At 38.2% G+C, this 19,512-nt stretch overlaps 2 protein-coding genes and 1 pseudogene across 4 annotated transcripts; 2 read left to right on the top strand and 1 right to left on the bottom strand.

Annotated features, from left to right (window-relative positions):
* Positions 1-207: 207 nt before the first annotated feature.
* On the top strand, positions 208-3,799 carry SD2-5 (S-domain-2 5). The gene is made up of 2 exons (XM_086600440.1): positions 208-592; positions 1,009-3,799. Exon 2 carries the CDS (start codon positions 1,066-1,068, stop codon positions 3,532-3,534), a length of 2,469 nt encoding a protein of 822 aa, XP_086456566.1. The 5' UTR covers positions 208-592; positions 1,009-1,065; the 3' UTR covers positions 3,535-3,799.
* A 5,117-nt stretch (positions 3,800-8,916) lies between these two features.
* Positions 8,917-10,437, top strand: LOC147507741 (AT-hook motif nuclear-localized protein 25 pseudogene; annotated as a pseudogene). Its single transcript, XR_015215430.1, has 3 exons — positions 8,917-9,555; positions 9,676-9,941; positions 10,045-10,437. The product of XR_015215430.1 is annotated as an AT-hook motif nuclear-localized protein 25 pseudogene (transcript).
* A 2,892-nt stretch (positions 10,438-13,329) lies between these two features.
* On the bottom strand, positions 13,330-19,365 carry LOC147507740 (TPX2 (targeting protein for Xklp2) protein family). Of its 2 annotated transcripts, none has more exons than XM_086600437.1 (9): positions 19,071-19,365; positions 18,337-18,632; positions 17,938-18,254; positions 17,751-17,812; positions 17,458-17,535; positions 17,247-17,343; positions 17,081-17,152; positions 16,863-16,973; positions 13,330-14,011 (listed from the first exon to the last, which is right to left on the bottom strand). In XM_086600437.1, the coding sequence occupies exons 4-9, from the start codon at positions 17,777-17,779 to the stop codon at positions 13,589-13,591; spliced, it is 810 nt and encodes a 269-aa protein (XP_086456563.1). In that variant the 5' UTR covers positions 17,780-17,812; positions 17,938-18,254; positions 18,337-18,632; positions 19,071-19,365; the 3' UTR covers positions 13,330-13,588. The 2 variants fall into 2 exon arrangements, with proteins under 2 accessions (XP_086456563.1, XP_086456564.1); XM_086600438.1 differs by having other exon boundaries at positions 18,887-19,167.
* Between the last annotated feature and the right edge of the window lie 147 nt (positions 19,366-19,512).

Raw genomic sequence — 19,512 nt, 5'->3', positions numbered from 1 at the left:
AACACCTACATTAGCAAGAGTACCAGACCATAGGATGAATCTGGCACATGGGATTGTCTAATGTTTTCCAATTTGCTCAACCTCCAACAGTCCAAATGCATGCCTACATCATCATCAGGGGTATTTTAAAGAATTTACAAATCTCTTTTTAAGTGGGACCCACAATTCAAATAGCCAAAACTCCCAACGTAGACTGGTGCAGTTAGTTGATAGAACTTGACTCTTCCTTGCTTCCAACCAACATGGCCATAACTCTTCCACAACATTCATTTCATCCTCATCGGCTCATCTAACTTCTATACACTCAAGTTATAATAATCCCATGTTAAGATTTTATACTAATAGAAGGGTCCAAAACTCAGAGAAAAATCAAACTTCCAGATAATCAAGCTTTATTAATTTGTCGTTTTAAGTGTGAAGTGGCTTGGAAGTTGAAACCAACTACTATAACATGCCTCTCTCTCTCTCTCTCAAGATGTGACACAACACCAGCGAATTCTGAGATCCTCTTTGGCCTACACATAATTCAGAGTTTCAGACAACACCCGTTCTTTGGAAATCCACTTGTTTCTGCAATAGAAGAAAGAAACAGGTGAGTTCTTAAGCTAGCTAGGACTTTTTGTTATTTCCATTTCGTGGTTAGATGAGAACCCATTCATTTCTACTCAATTTTTTGTCAGTTTTAGGTTGAGTTCTGGACATCTGGGGGTTGTGGTTTAGTGCAGAGTATTAAAGACAGATGACACATGACAGTGCTTCTCTTTTTAAAATTCTGTACTTGCTGAGAACTGTTCAAAGTGACTCTTGTAGACTTTTAATCCATTTCTCTATCTGGGCTCTTTTTCTTCATTTTGTTTACCCACTTTCGTTTTTTTTTAATATTTTCCACTTTAGAACAGATTTCTTGAGTAGGTTCTGTAGTTTGAGTTCTCCATAGGGAATTGAGGGGTGTCTAGAATATAGTTTCTCATTCTTAAACTTGGTTACTTGTTTTTTTTTACCTCTCAGTTGACTTCCAAATCTGTACCAGTTAACTGAATTCTGGTTCGTGAGTTAAGTATACCAATGGGAACTTGGGTTTCCTTTGGTTCTATTGGGCTGGTGATTACATGTATTTTCGTTCTGTTCAATACATGTTTCGCTAGCACTCGAAGCATAGGCCAGATTGTTCCAGGCTTCAAAGGGTCTCAGATGAATTATATAGATAATAATGGATTGTTTCTCTTATCCAACGACTCCAACTTCGCTTTGGGATTCACAACTACGCCACAGGATGTCACATTGTTTCTATTAGTTGTTGTCCATATGGATAGTTCAAGAACAATCTGGACTGCAAACGTGAACTCCGTTGTACAAAATTCTGATAACTTTGTGTTTGATAACAATGGAAATGTGTACTTGCAAAGTGGGGGACGCACCGTTTGGTCAACTGGTACTACAGGCAAAGGAGCCACGGCCTTGGAGTTGCAGGATTCGGGCAATTTGGTTTTGCTCGGGAGTGGTCGTAGTATACTTTGGCAAAGTTTTAGTCATCCAACAGATACCCTTTTATCTGGTCAGGAATTCTTGGATGGAATGAGCCTTGTAAGCAATCCCAGCCTGAATAATTTGAGCTACCGTCTTACAATTGAGTCTGGGGATATGCTTCTTTATGTAAACTTTTCAACACCGCAACCGTACTGGTCAATGGGGAAGGAGGCCCGCAAAACCATTAACAAAGTAGGAGGTAATGTCTCTACCGCGTCATTAGTTTCTAATTCGTGGAGCTTCTTCGATCGAAGCCAAGGCCTACTATGGCAGTTCATCTTCTCAAGCAACTTGGATGCCAATGTCACTTGGGCTGCAGTTTTAGGCCCTGATGGATTGATTTCATTCTACACTCTCCAGAGTGGAGGATCAAATACTGCAGAGCCAACAAAGATACCTAATGATTCTTGCAGCACACCAGAGTCCTGTGATTCTTATTATGTGTGTTACGGTAAAGATAACAAATGCCAATGCCCTTCAGCTCTTAGCTCAAGACCAAATTGTTCACCTGGGCTTGTCTCTCCATGTAACAACTCCAAGGATCCAATGCAACTTCTAGATGTTGGTGATAAACTTGATTATTTCGCGCTAGAGTATGTTACACCATTTTCCAATTTTAATTTAAGTAGCTGCAAAAATGCATGCCTTAAGAACTGCTCCTGTGTTGTTTTGTTCTTTGAAACTAGTTCGAGGAATTGTTATCTGTTTGATCAGATAGGAAGTTTGCAACAGCCCAGCCAAAGTTCTGCTGGCTTTGTTTCATACATCAAGGCCCCAAGTAATGGAAACACTGGGAGTAAGTCTAGTGGGGACGGTGGCAGAAAGCGCTTTCCAATTGTTGTAATCATTGTTGTTGTTACAATTCTGGTTATAGGCGGTTTACTCTATGGGGGATTTCGTTACCAAAAGAAAAATAAAAAGTTACCGGAGTCTCCCAAAGATATGTCAGAAGAGGATAATTTTCTGGAGAACTTGACTGGGATGCCTCTCCGGTTCAGTTACAGGGAACTTGAAGAGGCCACTAACAGCTTCGCTTTGAAGCTTGGTCAGGGTGGTTTTGGCTCTGTCTACCAAGGAAAGCTCAAAGATGGGTCTGAAATAGCTGTCAAGCAATTGGAAGGAATTGGTCAAGGTAAAAAAGAATTTCGAGCTGAAGTTAGCATCATTGGAAGCATCCACCACACCCACCTGGTCAGACTCAGAGGCTTCTGTGCAGAGGGGTCTCACCGGCTTCTTGCCTATGAGTACATGGCTAACGGTTCTCTAGATAAATGGATCTTCAAGAAAAACAAAGAAGGTGTCAAGTTGGATTGGGCAACGCGATACAATATTGCCGTTGGAACAGCTAAAGGATTGGCTTATCTCCATGAAGACTGTGATGTGAAGATTGTACACTGTGATATAAAACCTGAAAATGTTCTTCTTGATGAAAATTTCCATTCCAAGGTCTCAGATTTCGGTCTAGCTAAGTTGATGAACAGGGAACAGAGCCATGTGTTTACAACACTAAGGGGTACAAGAGGGTATCTAGCACCTGAGTGGATCACAAACTATGCCATTTCAGAAAAGAGTGATGTCTACAGCTATGGTATGGTCTTGCTTGAGCTAATCGGAGGAAGGAAGAACTTTGATCCTTCAGAAACTTCAGAAAAAGCTCATTTTCCAACATATGCCTTAAAGATGGCAGAAGAAAGGAAACTGAATGAGATCCTTGATCCGAATATTAAAATTGATAAAGAAGATGAGAGCGTGTTCACTGCAATTCAGGTTGCTTTATGGTGCATTCAGGAGGATATGTATATGAGGCCATCCATGAGTAGGGTAGTCCAAATGCTTGAAGGTATTTGTGCTGTACCTCAGCCACCGACCTCCTCTCAAATGGGTTCTCGCCTTTACTCGAGTTTCTTTAAATCGATAAGTGAGGAGTGTACTACTTCATCAGGAACAGTCTCAGATTGCAATAACAGCGCATATCTTTCAGCTGTTCGGCTATCCGGACCAAGATAGCAGAGGCTAGTTACAGCAGACGGATATGAAATCACCAAGTTCAGACTTCCTAGATTCATCCTCGGGCATTTGACAATCAGGAGCAACATTGGCCAGTTTCAGCAGATGGAGATATAGCCATAAAGTTCAGAGTTTCCAAGAATGAGTCCCATCTATAGAGGTCCCATGTTATGCCTCCTTGTACATTGTTTAAATTCATTTTGCTATAAAAGCATAGGTTTTTAGTACTACCTATAGCATTATATTCATCTCTGTTCCGTTAAAATTCGTTTTCTACTTATCCTGCACACTCGAGTCTTGACCGCTTTACTGATTTCAACTTGTACTAACAATGGAAGGATGCACATAAGTCATCAACATTGTAATCAAGGAATACAAAAGGCTTTGGAATCCTGCAAGAAAAGGGTTTTAAACTTCCCATACATTTTGCCTCACTTGATTCGCCGAAGAAATCTATAGATGATGTAAATATCGTACTTATGGAGAGCCAATGGATAATTTTATGTTTGCATGTGGGACTAAGGAAACTTGCAGTTTCCATTCGGAATAATCAAAGCCTCAAATCAGTCGATAGAGTTCTATCGCTGTGATGATCACTTTAACTTTTTGTGTTTGAATTTTGAATTTGCATTTCAGAACGTGCCGTTCGGTTTTTAAGAAATACCCTCTAAACCTAGAGTATCCTAAAAATGTAAGATTGAGCATCTCTAGGTGGTGGCCACATCACATCACATGCAGATTTGCTTCCGGAATTTGCAAATTTTATTCTCAAATCTGGACCACTATCACTCTAGGTGGCCGCAAATTCCATTCGCAAAAAACAATCCGCGACATTACCACTATCACACGACAGTTGGAGTGTCACACTTACCATTCCAAAAGTCAACAAACAATCCACATGACATTAGAATTGGCGCGCGATAGTGGGAGTGTTGCGCAACCATTCCAAAAAAAAAAACCACGAGACATTTGCAATTTCCCGCGACAGTTGTACTGTCGTCCAACTGTCGTACATCTACATCCGCATCCCAAATCCTAAATTTACTTCCACGGATACGGATAGACAGGTGATGCGGCCGAATTTGCTTCCAACTAAAATTAGATTTCCATAAAATTCCAAATTTTAGAAGCAAATATGGAGAAATTGGAAGGTAATACCACCCCCTAGAGATGCTCTTACTCTCGTATTTTATACGTGTTTCATAATGTTCTAAAATCCGATCCAACAACTGTCAGTCCGCCCCAATCTAGAACTGATATCTAATGCTTCAGAGTTGCTGATTTATGTTTTTAGTAGGGGGATGAATAAAAATGTTCTAGCCTGTTTTAGTTGACCAACATTAACCCCATTATATAAAACTAGAAATCTTGTAGAATTTATCTGAATCAGCTCAACGCAACGTCTAAAAGTAGGCAACTAGCAAAACCGTAAACCAACAAAACCAGCACTTAAATGTGTTCACTCGATAAGAGACGTAAAAAAAATTATAATACAGAAGCTGGACTTAGGCTGCCAAGGGATGGCTCTGTAGATACAAAATAAATGCCATCCACTTGATCCCTGATCTTACTCATATTGATATCAAAGACCATTAATACTGAGTAGTTGAGAATGCTCCCAGTGACCCACGTCAGCCCCTTTTTTCTCTGAGAATGACACATCAAATTTTTCTTAAAAAAAGTAAATATACGCCCTTTTTTGTAGATTTCAATTGTTCGTAACCCAAACAAAATAATAAAACAAAACTCTTCACCAGACAGAAAAAAATAATAAATAAATAAATAAATAAAAACAAAACAAAACAAAAACCTACCACTTTACCACTTCTTCTTATTCACCGTCGTTACCATGAAATATTAAGCAAGAGCCATTAATAGAACTAGCACTGTAACCTACCACTTCTTCTTATTCACCGCCATTACCATGAAATATTAAGCAAGAGCTCATTAATAGAACTAGCACTGTAACTTACCACTTTACCACTTCTTCTTATTCACCGCCGTTACCATGAAATATTAAGCAAGAGCCATTAATGAAACTAGCACTGTAACCTACCACTTCTTCTTATTCACCGCCATTACCATGAAATATTAAGCAAGAGCTCATTAATGGAACTAGAGCTGTAACCTACCACTTCTTCTTATTCTTCTTATTCACCGCCATTACCATGAAATATTAAGCAAGAGCTCATTAATGGAACTAGCACTGTTTCTCCCCAACCAGTGCTGCATTTGTTTGGGCTACTCAAAATCCAAAAATATTTCACGCAACTTATTAAACAAACCGCTCACCCTTTCTCACTTCTAAATTCCAAACCATCTCTCAAAATCTCTCTGAAAATAATGGCTCGAGCAAGATCGACGAATCCTCCAAGAACAAGAAAGAGGGTTGAAGTTTAAAACCGACACCAACAAGCGATTACCCATTAACTCTCTCAAACGTGCCAAAGATGGAAGTGCTTTCACCCGATGGTAATAATCTTTCTTCTCCTTAAAATAAAACTTCAAACTTTATCTGTTAATTTTTTTTTTTTTTTTGCAGTGAAGAGTGTAATAGAGATATAGCGGTGGTGCTTATAGATATGCACAGTTACAGCCAAGAATCTAAACTCATAATGAAAATGGGTTTTATTGGATATCAATGAAAGAAAAATAAAATAACCATGTAAGTGCCCCCCCCCCCCACCACATATTTTCATTTATAGCTTCTTTGTACTGTGGATGGCATAGTTCAACAATGGGAATATTCTACGTAGATTGCTTTTGATCTGTGCTTTACTCCATAGAATTGGATGACTGCTCTTGGTCTGACACCTAAGAAGACAGAGTGAGAGCGACGTAAAGGAGACCGTATGATGGACCCAATTGAACCAGTGATGAGGCCAAGAGGATTGCTACAGCTACTTAGTGTCACAAATGGGCAATTTGGTCGGGCTGGCCGCCCTTTAATGAAGCCCTCATGCTTTGAGGGCGGGGGCCACCCCTCATTTACTTTGAGGGCCGGGTCGGTCGGGCCAATGCTTAAATCTCGAAGCCTTTACCCGCCCCTCAACCCTCTCGAGAGGGCTTGAAAGGCCGGGCTTGAGGGCCAAACGTGAGGGTCGGATACTATGTTATACATTTGATTTTCAAAATAAATTTAAAAACATTAGTTTAAAATGATAAAATCAAATGTACTTCACAATTAAACTTTCAAACTACTAAAAAAACTTGCTAAAGTTGTATTAGTCAATTAAGATCAATTAAATTCATTTCATAAAATACTATAATGAAATTATAAGGTTGGCAAACTTAATAGATAAACGTTTTTTTAAGTGATTTTTAGCATATCAATGTTAAAATGAAATATATTGTAAAAAAATTTTATTAAAATATATGTAATAAATGTTGAGGGCCTAATGAGGGCCGGGCTTAAGGGAGGGCTTAAGTTTCGAAGTCTAGGCCCTTACCCTCCCATCAAAGGCTTGAGGGCCGGGTCGGCCCAGCCCCGATTTTCTTAATGTGTGAGGGCCTCATTTTGAGGGCCTCATTTTTCGGGCCCATGGGGGCGGGTATGCCCATTTTGACACCCCTACAGCTACTCTATCAGTAGTTAAAGATGCCGCTGCTGCTTTTGCTGCCGCTGCTACCATGGGAAGAGGAAAGATAGAAGTAAGCAATATTTTTCATTAGGTATTGTACATATTTTTTTTAAAGCATCCACATATCGAAAAGGAAACTGTTCTTTTTGGTCTGATAGCTTCCATCTCCTGCCATGAACATTGTGATTTTATATTCGTCTCCATTCCCTACCCTCAGAGAACTAGAATTGTGAACTTTATATTGAGAAAATCAAATCTGAGCAAATACAAAAAAATTTACCTATCAAAATTGGGGAACATAATTAACATGGAAATCCAAGATATCTATTTGATAGTTATCACCCAAAACATTATCTCAAATGCACAAATCTTATTAGACCAGGTCTTCTTCATCACTTTGTGGTTTAACCTTGATAGGATTTAAAGGGGATGGGTTCCTAGAGGAGAAAGATTACAAGTTCTGGGTTTGAGGAAGACGAAGAGAAGCTATAAGTTTGAGGTTATTGTACTCAAAACACAATATTGGTAAAGGAATAGAGAAAAGAAAAAAGAAGTAAAAAGATAACAAAAAAGAAGTTCACTATAATTAAACCTGAAATGTATCCACTATCAATTCGGTAAATCAACACATTATGTACACAAGCTCACACAACGTAATTATTAGAAACCAGTACTTACTAACAATGAAAAAGACGGTATTTGTTATTAGACTTCTCATTGCCAAACCTATACAAGTATATGTATATTCTTATTTGCTATAAATTTCTGATGTATATATGAATTTCTAAGGATTCATCGTGATTTTGTTAAGTGTGAGGTTTTGGGGCAGAGTTTTATGCTTCATCAGATTAGAAAGCTGGTCGGGCATGCAGTTGCTATCAAAATTGCTTATCAAGGGACATGCATAAGCTATTTTGTTTAATTATATTATGAATCAAGATTTAGGTAGGACATAAATCCATTGAAAATATGAGAACAAATGTAAAAATGTGAGATCACATTGTTGAGCTATTTTCATGAACCTTAATTTTGTCCTTCTTACTCACAGCGGATTGTGTTTATTTCTACCTGATGCAGGCAAAAGAAGCAAATCAGCTGACAGCAGTGACGACCAGGACAACAAATGTTGACGCCATCCAGCTCTATATCTTCTACAAACATGTGTAGGCACTGTCTCACTTTCTTTCTTCCAGTTTTTATTTTGTTTCTTTGCTCGATTGAATACGATCGTCAATAAGATTATTTTCTTCCTCTTCAAATTGGAAATTTGGATAATCATTACTTTTCAATAGATACTAGATAGTACCTTTCAATTTAATTTTGGAGTAGATGAGAATTTTGTATGTATATCTTTTAATTAATAGCAGTCGAAGGAACCCATTTTGCTAGAGGTACAAACTTCCCTAATTTTTGTATTTGGGTTTCTTTAATTTTTCTCTTTACATATTTCTGTTTCATTCTTTTCTAATGAAGAACTTGATCTTTTGAGTTTCCGAAAATGCTTTATCAGTTATGGAATGCAAGACGAACACAACCATGGGAATACAAGGTATGGCCGTCTTAAAATGCTATTCATTGTATCAGTTGTAGTGAGCATAAACATTTTGTTAGTAGGCCTAGCACAGCTCGCAAAGAATCATTGTAACAGACACTTTGTACTTGGCAATTTGAGTTGCACTTTGAGAATTTTAAATTTTGCGAGGAGCGAGGGTTGAATCGCTAAGTCGGTTCCTTGGGTAAGGTCTGCCTTCACCAAAAGCATTTTCATATCAAAACAATTTCTTTAAAGTTAAAAGCATCTATGCAATTAATAATTGTTACTCGGGACAGTCCAAATGCACTAAGATCTCATGTTCGAGGTATCCTCAAAAGCCGATAATGGATCGTGTGTCAAACTACGCAAGGCGAAGAGGGCGGGAGTTTGTGTACTCGATGGTGGCGACACGGTTGTAAAATTTACACTTTGCATCGACCGACCACTCCAAACCGGAGGTGTGGTCACACTTCACGGGCGGTTCGAGATACTATCATTGTCGGTACATCTTGCCCACCACCGGCACCACCGGGCGCAGGAGGACTTGCAATATTTTTATCGATAGTATCTAGGGCAGGTTGTTGGTGGAAGTGTCATTGGACCGTTGATGGCATCAGGTCCAGTGGTGTTGATGGCCGCTTCATTTGCAAATGCAGTGTTTGAAAGGCTACCATTAAATGATGAGGAGTCTCCTGTCCACATCCATCCTACAACCTCACAATCCTCGGGGGTTACAGGTAGTGGCGGAGGTGTTGGTGCGCAACTCACTGATGGTGGCAGTGGAAATGGTGTCCATATGAGCAAAATGTTTTTGGCACTAAAACAGATTGGTGTGTGAGAGCAATCTCAGCCACGAACCTGTATCTCCGAATGAACCACATTTATGTGAACTCCGAAGACATCAAGGTAACTTGGTGGTGATATATTTGTATTGAATTGCCGAACATAGATTTTTTTTGTCTTTCTCGGATCTTGGTGACAGTATCTATTGAAATTTACATATCTGCAAGTACAAATTGTGTACAGGAAACAGGCTCCACCTACATTATGCCCAAAAACATTTTGAAGAAGTTTATCTACGGACCCAAATTGCAGGTTACATGTATGGAATAAGTCCCCCAGACAACCCTCAAGTCAAGGAAATCCGCTGCATTGCTATGCCGCCGCAGTGGGGAACTCGCCAGCAAGTCCATCTTCCATATGCTCTTCCTGAGCATGAGTTCTTAAATGATCTTGAGCCGTTGGGGTTGATGCATACCCAACCAAATAAGCTTCCTCAGCTTTCTCCACCGGTATTGGTTCTCATTGTTTTTGTGATTTCTTTCTTCATTTTTATTTCATCTTCCGATTAGATGTTTGTGATGGTCCAACACATAATCAATTTTTGCTGGACAGTGAAGTTTCTCGGACATGAGACACACCAAGGTACTATGATGGCCGATACTAGACTATGTGGAAGCTCCCCATGTTCGGATGCATTGATGCATCACAAGTCTTAGCTGAGCTTGAAGAGGCCATGAAGGCTTACCCTCGGTATGTTACAACAGAGCAATGGGAAGATCATGAACTTCTTTAGAGACAAGTTTTTGTCGTCGTGCAGATTTATTCTTCTTCCCTAAACATTCCTCCCAAGCCATCAAGTACCCATCAGAGAACAGAGATGTAGATTCCCTTTTGACTTTTGTGAATGCCCTTAGATGAGGGCATTTACTAGCATTGTCATATAATGCTGATTAGCGACGCAATTTGGACAGAAAAATTGCAAAGGAAAATGAAGGGGTGCTATAATGAATTGGCCAGGCAAGATGCCGGAGAATGTATTTTAGTTCGTTTATACATTTTTTGTTTCAGTAGATGAGTCACAAGTGTTAATAGTGAAGTGAAGTAGACGCAGCTTGGACAGAAAAATTGCAAAGGAAAATGAAGGGGTGTTGTAATGAATTGGCCAGGCAAGATGCCGGAGAATGTATCTTAGTTCGTTTATACATTTTTTGTTTCGATAGATGAGTCACAAGTGTTAATAGTGAAGTGAAGTAGAGAGAGTTCCTCTGAAAAATTGTAATGCCCTAAGATTGTAATGGAATCAACGTTTGCATCTAGATTGTTGGTTATTTCTTCTAAATATAATTGTAAACTGTGATTGCAGCATTGCAATATGCCTCAATGTTTCTTTTTTTTATTGGTAAGCCTCTTTTATTTTTGCAATACATCAATCCTACAGTGTCAAGATAAATTTCCACGTCTTCACAATCACCAATTTGAAGGCAGGACAACGGAAGGTATTTATTCTTGATGGTTGTATAAATGCTTCCCTTTTCTTATGTTATGAGCAAACTGAGAAGCAAAGGCAGGATTAGAGGGTAATAATGAAATTACATAATAACTTCCAATCATTGCAGCTGAGGTATGCTGCCTGTGAACAACTCTGCAGAAGTCTTCAAGAGAAGGTAAAGATAACGACTTGAGAATATTGATTAAATTATTTTTATCTGTGATCTAATCAAAGTTTTAACTTCTATTTTTGCACTTTTGATGTAAAACGGATTTCATACCAAAATCATAAAGTATGGACATAGAAAAAGCCACCACTTGGACCCTCCAACTTGAGGCCTCCAAGAGCCATCACTAACCTTCCTTCAATGTCCAAGATTTCATTGTGGCTGATGCTGCCGATACCGGGATACATAGATACCCAGCTAGAAGAGGAATGACTCGAGCTTAGGCCTGTACTCATTCACATCGTCACTGATAAAGGCTGAGGATACCCATATGCATGAGAGCTTTTGCGGACAAGTACCATGGTAAACTATTTATAACTAAGATTAGTAAGCTTCCATCTAGAGAGTCAATTTTTAAACAAACCCATTGGTTTTTCATTTGCAGTGTATCCAAGTTTGATCCAAAGAATCGAAAGCGGTTCAAAGGCAAAGCAGCAGTACTCACTCTTACACTACCTACTTTGCAAAGGCTTTGATTGCTGAAGCAGATGCAGATAAAGGTGTTGTAGCCATCCATGCTGCAATGGGAGGAGGGACAGGCTTGAATATGTTCCTCCGCCGCTTTCCCACACGCTGCTTTGATGTTGGGATTGCAAAGCAACATTGCGAGCTTATAAGCGGGGGCATTTTTCATTTTTAGTATTAGCTTCTTCTTTAGACATGATCTATCTATGACGTACAAAAATAAATATTGTTGCTCATAACTCACGACAATGGGATAAATAAGTGACTTTAAAGTTCCATACAGGCTGAATTTTACTACTTCCATTTTAGCAATTTCTATCCTTGCATAACTTTTCTCATGTGCAATCCTTCGTAGGCCATGAGCATAGAGTCATGAGTGTGGTCTTTGTGTCATATCTGTTTTTAGACTGTAATAGTTTTACATTGTAGGTTTATTATCTGTTTGTTTCTTTCATTTAGTTACATCCGATTATGTAACTTCTTTAGTTATCATACATTGTACCAAGCATTTACTAAGAGGTTCAGTTGACATAAACAAAACAAACATATTTACAACATTTAGAGCTTTGCATTCAAAGGCTTTCAGAGGTAAGAGAGGGCACATTCAAAACTTTTTCAACATTTCGTAGCTAAAAACTAAACCGGTCCCTAACTCTAAATTTTTCACACTTATACGATAAATGAGAAGCACATTGCATTTTATTCCTTCTTTTCATTTCAAAGGCTAAAACCAAAAAATGTAATATTAAATTTGCCTCTTACTCTAATTTTCGACACGCCACGATAAATGAGACGGTATTCACAACAACATACCCTTCCAAGTGACTAGAGAATAATATCACAACTACAATTATATTCAGATGGCAAACATTTGTGTGGTGCAAATGTGACATATCTTAGCCCAATCCGGTCTCGAAAATAACTACCAAGGACAAACTCTTAAAGTTGTATCTACTTTGAAAGACTATAAATATCAGCTGTCATGTATAACAGTTTCTTGAAGTAGTCTTAAGTACAAAGAATTGATGGAGCAAATGTCAATCTCCAAAACAAGTAACCTGAATGATCAAATTGACTTGGAAATCTAAAGAAATTACATTTTTGTTGTGATAACTATTATTTGTTTCAATATTTCAATATTACAAATGGTGCAACATGGTGTACAAACAAACATTTATTGTCACCTATGATATTCATCTGGATTTGAAATTGACATCGATTTGTCTTTCGTACTGGCTGATGCATTAGCCAGAAAAAATATACACATTACACTTACTAGATCAAGATTTGAGAGTTTGCAATCTCTTAAAAAAAAATAGAAAAACATAAACCCTTCAAACAAAATATGCAATAAATCATTAGCTATCAATATACATATATTATTTATTCAAATGGATTTTAGGATTTTTGAGTCATTAGCTATCTAGATAGCAAGTCCGGCCATAAGCCGGGCCAAATGGCTAGTAATTTTAAAAGTTCAGATCATTCATTTCTGTACCTTCTCAAGCATGCCATACGACCAGTTAAACAGTTCAGTGGTTTTTTTTTTTTTTTTTTTTTGAAACAGCTCAGATATATGCACAAGTGGGAGGGGGGAGGGAAAAGAAGAGCTAATTCACGGATATATTCAGAAAGCGACCAAATTTCTGAATGATACAATCACAACTCACAGCTTAAAACTAGGAGGGCGAAAAATTGTAAAAAAAATTGGACAAAATGCGAGGGAAGTGACCTTTTAAATAATAATACAGTGCTGCCAGTACAGAGCAGTCCTAATGGATGGACCAGCAATAAAAGACGTAAGAGCACAAGCAACCAGACTACCTTACCGCGGACTATTAACAAGAGACATCACAGCCATAATACAAAATCTTTTCAAGCCTTCATCAGTAATCAATTCTACAGTCTTATGCATACCTTCTTTCTAGTAAGCAAAATGGTGCTGAAAACTCCATGCGATGCACCATCTCTCAATTTCATTGCTGTTCTGTGGAATGCTCAGACACAATAGGCTCCTCAGTCATGGATTCCTGCTCCACCAGGAGATATGCATGCTCTTCCGGCACTGCCCCACTATCTAGGTTTGACTCCTGGCTTGCCTCAGTGGCTGGAACAACCTTCTGGTCCATACCATGATTTTCCAACTGTTGGGTAGAAGTAGCACCCTCCCTTGAATTGGCCAGGGTGGACTTTTGAGACGGCAATTTGGGAAGAGATTTTCGAAGTGGCTTCTTAAAATGTTGAGGGGATGGTCCTTGCGTGGTGCCGTTTTGGGAAGCTTTCTCATCAAGACTCAAGCGACCTGATCGAAATCCACGACTGCCATTTCCTTCAGAGTTGGGGTTTGGGGAGGCCTTATTGCGGCCAAATTTGGGAGACTTAGCTCTTGTTGGTGGTATCTGCATGTTTAGAAAGTTAAAACCATATCTTAACAGACCAGGCCTCGCAGATTCACTTGGGAAGATAACTTTTACATGTAAAAAATTTGTGTCTAATTACTGCTTAAAGAGCTGTTGTTGGTGAAGATTCCAATTTTTCATCATCCCGCCCCACCCTTTATTTGTCTTTCCCGATCTGACATATAAGGGTGTGCAAGAAAATCAAACCAGGCTTTGGTTCCTAAAGTGAATAAAATGAGGACTTTCTGTAACAGAAACTACTGCCTCACAAACACACTAAACTTTCTGGGGGGAAATTTCCATAATTGCTTCATCAGACTAGATCATTAAAATCTAATGCACAATTGAGCTACTTTCCCTTGGGTGATAAAGAAGAACCCCCCACTGAATTTTTTGTTGCCTGAGATATAAAGATGTGCAAAATAATCAAATCAGACTTTGGTCCCTAGAGTTCCAACGCAAGAGGACGGTAAAACTCAACATATTTTTGAAGGCCATACTACAAATCAGCCACTTCGGCTGAGAAGAACAGGTGGGAAGCAATTCATTCTACTATCTGTTTGGGCAATAAATCACCTAAACACACTAATGAAGTTGTAAGGGGTGTTGATTGTGGTGGAGGGGATACTGAACCACGTCAATGGCTGCCTACGTATCCAAAGGGTTTACTGGAATCAAGTCTTCATGGCCGTAGTTCTTTGTAAAAGACTTTATAGATGTAGAAAATAAGAGTTCTTAGAGCACAAGGACTCTCACTGGATAAAGACTAGCCAACTGAACATGTGACCGACTGAACCTGTGAGTCATCCATGTGGCAAACTGAACCCGTAAGCCATCTAGGTTGCTAACTGAACATGTGAGCCGCCCAGGTGGCCCACTGAACCTGTGAGCCGTCCATGAGCAGACTTGGTCACATAGACTTATGATCAAAACTAAGACCCCAATGGAATCCATTAGTGAGGGTACTAATATGGTGGTGCATACACTGAGATATTATGGCATATCTGGTTGAAGACCTAAAAGAACTCTGCTCATGAAAATACCAATATGATCTGTAAACTTAGAACTAGTAGCAGCAGACTCCACTCATCTTCCACATAGATGTTTTTATTCTCTTTTAGTTTTGTATATATATTGATACAAAAAATTTCATTAATTCAAAAATGAGTACAAGCAGTACATACATACGCCTCTTAGCACGACAGTAAGGATGGTATAGTGCGCAAAATAAAGACAGAGCCATCTAAGCCTAAAGGTTATACATTAATCGAATCTCATCAACCGATCTTACTATCGTATGATCGTTTGAAGCACCTAGAAATATTAGGTTTTGGCTGAATTGTTACGGAGGAGAAACCCCTAACCATATAAAACATCAGCACAAAGAATCAGCCAATTTAAAACATTTAGCCCTATCAAAACCGGTCAAACTAAAGTATGGGACATCAATTTTCCCATTAACCTGTTTATGATGGTTAAAACTTCTAAAATATTTGAATTGGGAAAATAGTATTATTTATTTGGGACGTGTTATTTCACATGGAACTTTACCATGAATGCCCTCCCTATGTAATTTACTCCCCACATTCAAGAGCTTTTCATGAAGACTTCCACAAAAGATTCCTCATTGCCCTCCATATTTAATTATTCCACAAAAATTTGTTCTTGGGGGTGGCAAAAAATTACATGCATGACCATTTTTCATAAAAATTATACTAAAAAGCAGGTTTTCCTTACAAACTTTCCCATGTTAAATCCAATATATCCGTACTTCTGCATGGAGATTATGCGTATGGTGAGATGATCATATCCACAAAGAAATACTAGAATTCTAAAATTTGTTAAGGTAAGTGTGTCAACCATCATATGTCAAATTTTCACGAGCCCTCAGATCCACTTCAACAGAGTAATGAATCAAAGACACTACAACATTCCAGTAAACTACAAGTTGACTTATATTATCACTATCCGACCCAAGCTACGACACCCACATAATGGGTGAGATGGCTCCGAGAGGACAATAGAAAAAAAAAAAAAATAAAATGGAGTATCTGATACAATATGGCACCCTTTTCAAGTATCCTGGTATCATAATTCCAAATAGTTTTCTTCTCGGCAGAATCATGTGTCTATACGAAAAACTTCGCCAACTGATGATCTTGAAAGAAATAATTCTATGTTCCTAATGTTGCACTACGTGCAAGACTGGGGCAGAAGGCATTGACATACATTCTTAGGCTATGCAGCTTCACTCAGCCAGTCAGTCCTTAGAGAATGTTTTTTGGTTTTTCCAGCTCGGACCAGACTCCCAAGTCATAGGAGCATTGACTATGTTTAAGACTCTCGAACCCTTCTCCAGTGCCAAGAGAAGGATCATTGCACAACTCTCTTTTGCATAACAGGAGAACTATCAGATTAGCATAACAGAATTTTAGACATCTTCTCACGAAGCTTTAAGAAATTTTGGGTCTTTGGTGATTAATTTACCGTGAAGTCAGGGGTTCAGATTTCCATTTTAGCGACTCGCTAAATTATGGATGCAATGGTTTAATTCCTGTGGGGCATGATTTGTTTCAGTTTCTTAATATTTTACTGTCGTATCAGGTTAAACCATTCCTCGTCACTATGTTTGCCATTTTTGTCGCTTAGTAAGTGTTTATATATGTATGATATAAAAACCTAGAACAATAATGCAACTTCCATTAATCACCTTAAAAGGTTCTGAACAGATTTACCAGACATAGAATAAGCCTTTCTAAATATATAGATACCAATAAGATGACTGAAGAAAGACGATTCAAGGAAAAGAGACAAAATGCACTTGCTTGGACAATAAAAAAACAGAATGTACCTTCTTCAACTCGGCCTTGGGAGGCGCAGGTTCTTGGTAAAAGCTTGGCATGGGAGTTGCTTTAAAGGTCAAGTTCTTCCTAAGTTGCTTAATTTCCGCTTCTAGAGTCTCCTACACGAATTTTCAAGCATAATGTCAATAAGAGCAATATAAATTCCTCGCATCTGATGTACCTGTGTAACTAAAAAAAAATCTCCTAAAGAAATAGGATGCTTAACCTTGGATTTGGCCTGCAATGTGGTTTTCTCGATTTCTTTTGCATGAGTCTTTTCCTCAAGCTTTGAGTAAAACTGACACAAAATTATAAATGATCATCAATAATGACTGGTGGCACACACGTGAAAATAAACAATAGGCATAAACATGATAATGAACCAGACTAACCTCTTTTCTTTTCTCTGCTCGTTCATCACACTTAAAGCTGAAATTATAGGAAGGGAGAGTTCCTACTCGCCGGGGTTTGGAATCTGCAGTAGGACTTCTACAAAGAACTTAAGGATAAACAGAAGATGTGGATAACCATGAACCACTAAGAAAAGTGTCTTGAGAAACTTAGAAGTAATAAAAAAAAAACTTCAACAGTTATAAAGGATACGAAGATGAAGAACGTGTGCCTTCTTCATTTTTATTTTGCAGTCCTTGTTTCAGAGGCTTCAGATATTTTGGGTGCTCCCTGCAGCAACATACCACACATAATAAAATATCGCAAGAAAAGTTCATAACTAACAAAGAACCTCCAGGAATTTAGATTGTACTTTATTCATTTAGACAAATGGTGCCTACACCTATTAATGGTGTTAAACATGAAATATACAAGAAACTCCACACAGAAAGGAGAGACGAAGAATGATAGTAAGTAAGAAAGATAGAAAAGTAAGTAAAGCTTACTTCAGACTGTCAGAATGTGAGACATTCATATTGGAAGAACCTAAGACAGACTTCCCAGATTGCTGCAACAATAAATGTAAATCAGAGAGTGCGATACTAATAATATAAGGCATGGAAGCGAATCAAAATCAAAACAAATAATGCTGACACTGATTTGAGAAGAAGCCCAAGACGACAACAACCATACCTGGGAATGTTGAGCAGTACTTGATGCAGATGATTTAGTTGGCCTGTTTGAATCAGTGCTTGCAGTATTTTCAACAGCCTGCTTTTCATCAGAAGACCTCCTGTTAGTTGCAGCAGCAGAATGCTTCTTGGAATGTGAGGTAGTCACCACAGAACCATTTACAGAAGCAACTGTCACATCTGCAAGTTCACAATCTTCCTTCTCTCTAAAGTAGCAACATCACGTTCAGAGCTTGAAGGTTTCCCACTTTTAACCTCTGTATGACCTGCTTGCGTCTTGGAATTATCCGTCTGATCAAAACCTTTGTCTCCTGATTCCTAAAAGGTAGGATCAACACTGAGAAGGGTTTCAAATAATAAAAAACTAAAAGCTAACCCATCCAACCAAAACAATGCACACCTTCGATACAGTCAAACGATTCCTCTCCTCAGGACTCTCTGATATCTCAACAACCTCTCTCAGAGATAGGTAAGAAGTTCCACTCTCTTCAGATGGCCCCAATATTTCCTTATCACTATCAACAGTTCCATTTAAATTTTCAAACATAACACCATTGTCAAAAACATTCTTCTCATGACCCATCATAGCCACATCACCACCACTAGTAAATATTTCAGAAGCCATTGCACACTAAGTAAACAAATGTCACTAATACAATTGTTCTTCTTGTCCACTTCCCTCAAACACAACCAAACCTATGCATATAACACATAATGAAATCAATCACTATAAATTAAGATCTACCAAGGAAATAACATAACAGAATCTACACATTCATAAAAGGAAAAGATCCGTTTTTTTTTTCAATTAAAAGATCTCTACATTAAACTAAACAAAAAAAAAAAAATTCCCAAACATCAAATCAAACAAATCTACTTACATTCAACATCATCTCATCTAATGAATTATAATGCAGCTTAAAAAGGAACAAACTTTAACATTTCCTCACCTAATAACTACAATCCAGTATTAAACCGTCATTGAATCTCAACCTTGTTCTTATTCTTTTGCAAAGACAGAGATGAGTAGTGTTCAAATAAATTGAGAGAAGATCTCAAAAATGAATATTTTATATTCTGAATATAATATTATTGTTTTGAACGAGGAACAAGTTTGAAAAAAAGAGGTCTAACCTCCTTTTGTGGCAGCGCCTTTGAATCCCATTGCAAAGAGAGAGAGAGAGAGAGAGAGAGAAAACAAGGAGAGAACTAGAGAGAAATGCGGTTAGACAGTTAAATATGTCATTAATTTTATGGTTAGACAGATAAAGGTTAGTTTAGTCAATAACTTACTTTGTTGATTAGTAACTAAATTTTCTAAGACGTTATAATTAAGGTATGCTAATGTAATAATTATGAGCCTGACGACATCACTCAAGGTGTTAAGAATTTAAATCATCGAGTCCCGACTCCTGACTCGTGATGGTTCACCTTTTTCTTGTGCTGGAGGCAAGATGTTAATAGCAGCTCTTCTAATGGAATTTGCATTCGTGGCAACCAATAAATCCCTAATTGAAATGCCATTAGGAAATTGAATGTTATTTATTATCTGGGGAGGATTCAGAGATTAAGCAAC

Source organism: Coptis chinensis, chromosome 3 (genome assembly GCF_015680905.1).
Source record: "Coptis chinensis isolate HL-2020 chromosome 3, ASM1568090v1, whole genome shotgun sequence".
NCBI lineage: Eukaryota > Viridiplantae > Streptophyta > Magnoliopsida > Ranunculales > Ranunculaceae > Coptis > Coptis chinensis.
Note: the sequence above shows the minus strand (reverse complement) of the source record. Positions and strands in the feature narration are given on the sequence as shown.